Here is a 2,962-nt window from a genome sequence, read left to right on the forward strand (position 1 = left end):
CATTTATTAACTATTAGATTAGCCAAATGCTTTCTATTCCAAGGATGTTACGTGGCAGTCTCTCTTTCTTCCTTTTTTCTCTCTGTTTTTTTTTCCCTTTCACTTTTTTTTTTTAATCTTTTTTTATATTTTTTGAATTTTATATTTTTTTATTTTTTAATTTGTGAATGTTTTCTTGCTGTTTAACTTTTCGTATTTTGATGCGAGATCAAACTTAATAAATTGTTCCTTATGTACATAGCACACGTCTCAACTAGTTTTGATACAAGGCGAGTTTTGATACAAGGCGAGATCAAACCCGCAACTTTCTTCCAAACCGCTCAGCAAACGGTGTTAGGCAAGGGGATGCACGATTCAAAAATTTATATCCTGTATTTCATTATATGATAATATTGCCATCCCAAGTCGTAATAAATCCAAAATCTTCAAGTAAAGATGAAGAAATCAGAAGCAGCAGATTTTATGTTCAAATATGTTGTCTAGCTACTACCATTATTTAGTTAGGAAATAGCACAATGTCGACTCGCAAGTTCTAATCAATCATATGATTCCATTATATTTCCTTAAATCTTTGCTTTGTTTTCCCTTCACCTCTTCTCCACTTTCTGGTCTTGACTTTTCCATCTCTGCTTTGCTGAACTACGAGCTTTGAGTTTCATTTCCTTTCTTCTTTTTGAGGAACTCGATTAGGCCTCTAAGTGAAGCTTCGGGTTCCTCAATCTTCAGCAACTGCTCTCCTACTTCCGCGGGAGTCACCTTTGTCGTCTCTAGCAGCTGCTCTATGTCTGCGAAAAGCTGGTGCTCGGCGATGCCAAGATAGTTGTGAGCAAGCATTCTGAACCCGCACGGGGTGCAGAATGACAAATGGACGTGCACGTCCATGCGACCAGGGCGGAGCAAAGCAGGGTCCAGACGGTCCTTGTGGTTGGTTGTGAGCACTATGATCCGTTCATCCCCACAGCTCGACCACAGTCCATCTATGAAGTTGAGCAATCCTGACAAAGTCACCTGAAAATTGGGAAATCAAAATATGCTAAAAAACTGACAAAATTTTTCACAACTTAAGAGTTAACAATAAAGATTTCTTGTCTAAGAAGCTTCATTATCTACGCATTCAGCAACTAGTTTGTCTACCAAGAAATGTTAATCACTAATGATCTAAATTTCCACATATACATCCTAGAAAAACTCTTGGAAGTTCCCAGCCATTTGATCAGAAAAAAAAAGGGCACGGGACATGCTGATCTGAAAAAAATAACCAAAGACGAATTTTAAGGAGAAAGAACAAGCCAAGTCAGTTACCTCTTGGTTCATTTGATTAGGATGGAAACTCCGATTAGCCCTGGCTTTGGCGCGCCTATTTTGCAGTTCAATGGAGCAATCCACATCCTCAACAACAAGAATCGACCTGTTCGCGGTAGAAATCACCAGCCTCTTGAGCTGACTATCACTCCTAATACTCATCAACTCCAAATCATACACATCATACTTCAAATAATTCGCCATGGCAGCAACCAAGCTAGACTTCCCCGTCCCCGGAGGCCCGAACAACAAGTACCCTCTTTTCCAAGCCCTCCCAACTTTCCTATAATACTCTCTCCTCTTCACAAACCTCTCAAGATCCTCCATTATCGCTTTCTTCGCCTCCAAATCCATTGCCAAAGTCTCAAACGTCGAAGGGTGGTCAAGATTCACGGATTCCCACATGTCCCTTCCCATTCTTGGCCTAAAAATTCTACAAGAGTTTAATGTCAAAAGCTTCAAAGTCTTAATCTCTTCCTTCATTTCCTTGGACTTTTCCAACACATATGACAAGTATGAGTTCAACACCAAGTCTTTGTGCTTCTTATGGAAGCTCAATTCGAAGCGGCGGAGCTCGGATTTAGGCGACGAGACCAACTTCCATTTGAGCTCGATCCCGTTGAACAAGTCAATGATCTCTTCGTTCCTTTCCATGGTGATCAAAATGTTGTTCTCTTTTTTCGGCTGTGAGACTCGGAGTCTCGCGGTATTGGGAGAGATCGTCGGTCGGAGATAGATTTTGGCGGCTTTGAAGAGGTGGTTGGATTTGAAGCCGTCTTCGAATTCGTCGATCACCAAAGTGAGTTGAGAAGAGAAGGATTTCATGAAGCTGGTGAGGCTTGACAGGACCAAGTCTTTGATCTCGTGAGGAACGTAGTCGCGGAAGATCGACCGGACCAGCACGGCGGTGGCAGCCATGGATGCGGCGGTGGAGATCACCGTCTTCGCCGACGGGGTTTGGAGGGACATTGTTCAATTGGGGTTTTTTTTTGGTTGGGGTTTTAGGAGGGTTTAAGGAAGCGTCTTGAAATGGGGTTTTGAGAGGATTTCTGAGATGGGTTTTAGAGAATTTGAAGATAAATTATCTGGGTTTGTTTTTGATCATTGTATTGTTCAAGAAATTCTGAAGTTTAATGGGTTTGTGATTGATATACAGTCTGGTCTTCGGCCTCTTTTTCGCACCAGTTTTTGGGTTTTCCCATATTCTAGTCAACAGATGGGTCAATATTGACTTAAGTGAACACTGAAAATGTGTTTTAAATCCCCTAAAAAAAATTTGTTTTAAATCTTTTCCCAAAAGAAAAAAAGGTCTTTTAAATATGAGTACGTAATGATTTGGTTATTGGTTGATGATCGGAAAGAAGAAAGCAAAGATTGGATAAGAAGGTGCTTTTTTTTTTGGGGGGTCCCAAGATCGAATATTTGGAGAAGAAACTGTTGTCACTCTCGTTTGGTATGCGTCACCTTCCTGGAAAATTGTCAAATGACTTCTTGAAGTCTTCTTAGGATCCAAACGATGACTAATTGATCACCAAAACATACTTCATATTATTTTTTTTAGGATTTTTGTGCTATTCGTCTCTCTTACCTTTAAAGCAATTATTCATCTGTGAATTTAACATTTTATTTAGTGTTGATTCAAGCCTTAAAACTAACGATG

The 2,962-nt window shown here is 40.1% G+C and overlaps 1 protein-coding gene across 1 annotated transcript; it reads right to left on the reverse strand.

The window, feature by feature from the left end:
• Positions 1 to 233: 233 nt before the first annotated feature.
• LOC21392109 (protein HYPER-SENSITIVITY-RELATED 4) lies at positions 234 to 2,558 on the reverse strand. Its single transcript, XM_010107055.2, has 2 exons — positions 1,303 to 2,558; positions 234 to 1,008 (listed from the first exon to the last, which is right to left on the reverse strand). The coding sequence occupies exons 1-2, from the start codon at positions 2,269 to 2,271 to the stop codon at positions 640 to 642; spliced, it is 1,338 nt and encodes a 445-aa protein (XP_010105357.1). The 5' UTR covers positions 2,272 to 2,558; the 3' UTR covers positions 234 to 639.
• Positions 2,559 to 2,962: the final 404 nt, after the last annotated feature.

This window comes from Morus notabilis, unplaced genomic scaffold, assembly GCF_000414095.1.
Source record: "Morus notabilis unplaced genomic scaffold, ASM41409v2 Scaffold326, whole genome shotgun sequence".
Classification (NCBI taxonomy): Eukaryota; Viridiplantae; Streptophyta; class Magnoliopsida; order Rosales; family Moraceae; genus Morus; species Morus notabilis.

Excerpts from the sequence above, each read along its gene's own strand:
- LOC21392109 (XM_010107055.2), bottom strand. The coding sequence starts at position 2,271 with ATGTCCCTCCAAACCCCGTCGGCGAAGACGGTGATCTCCACCGCCGCA. Across the intron at positions 1,009-1,302 it reads CTAATCAAATGAACCAAGAG|GTGACTTTGTCAGGATTGCT; the intron begins GTAACTGACTTG and ends CCCAATTTTCAG.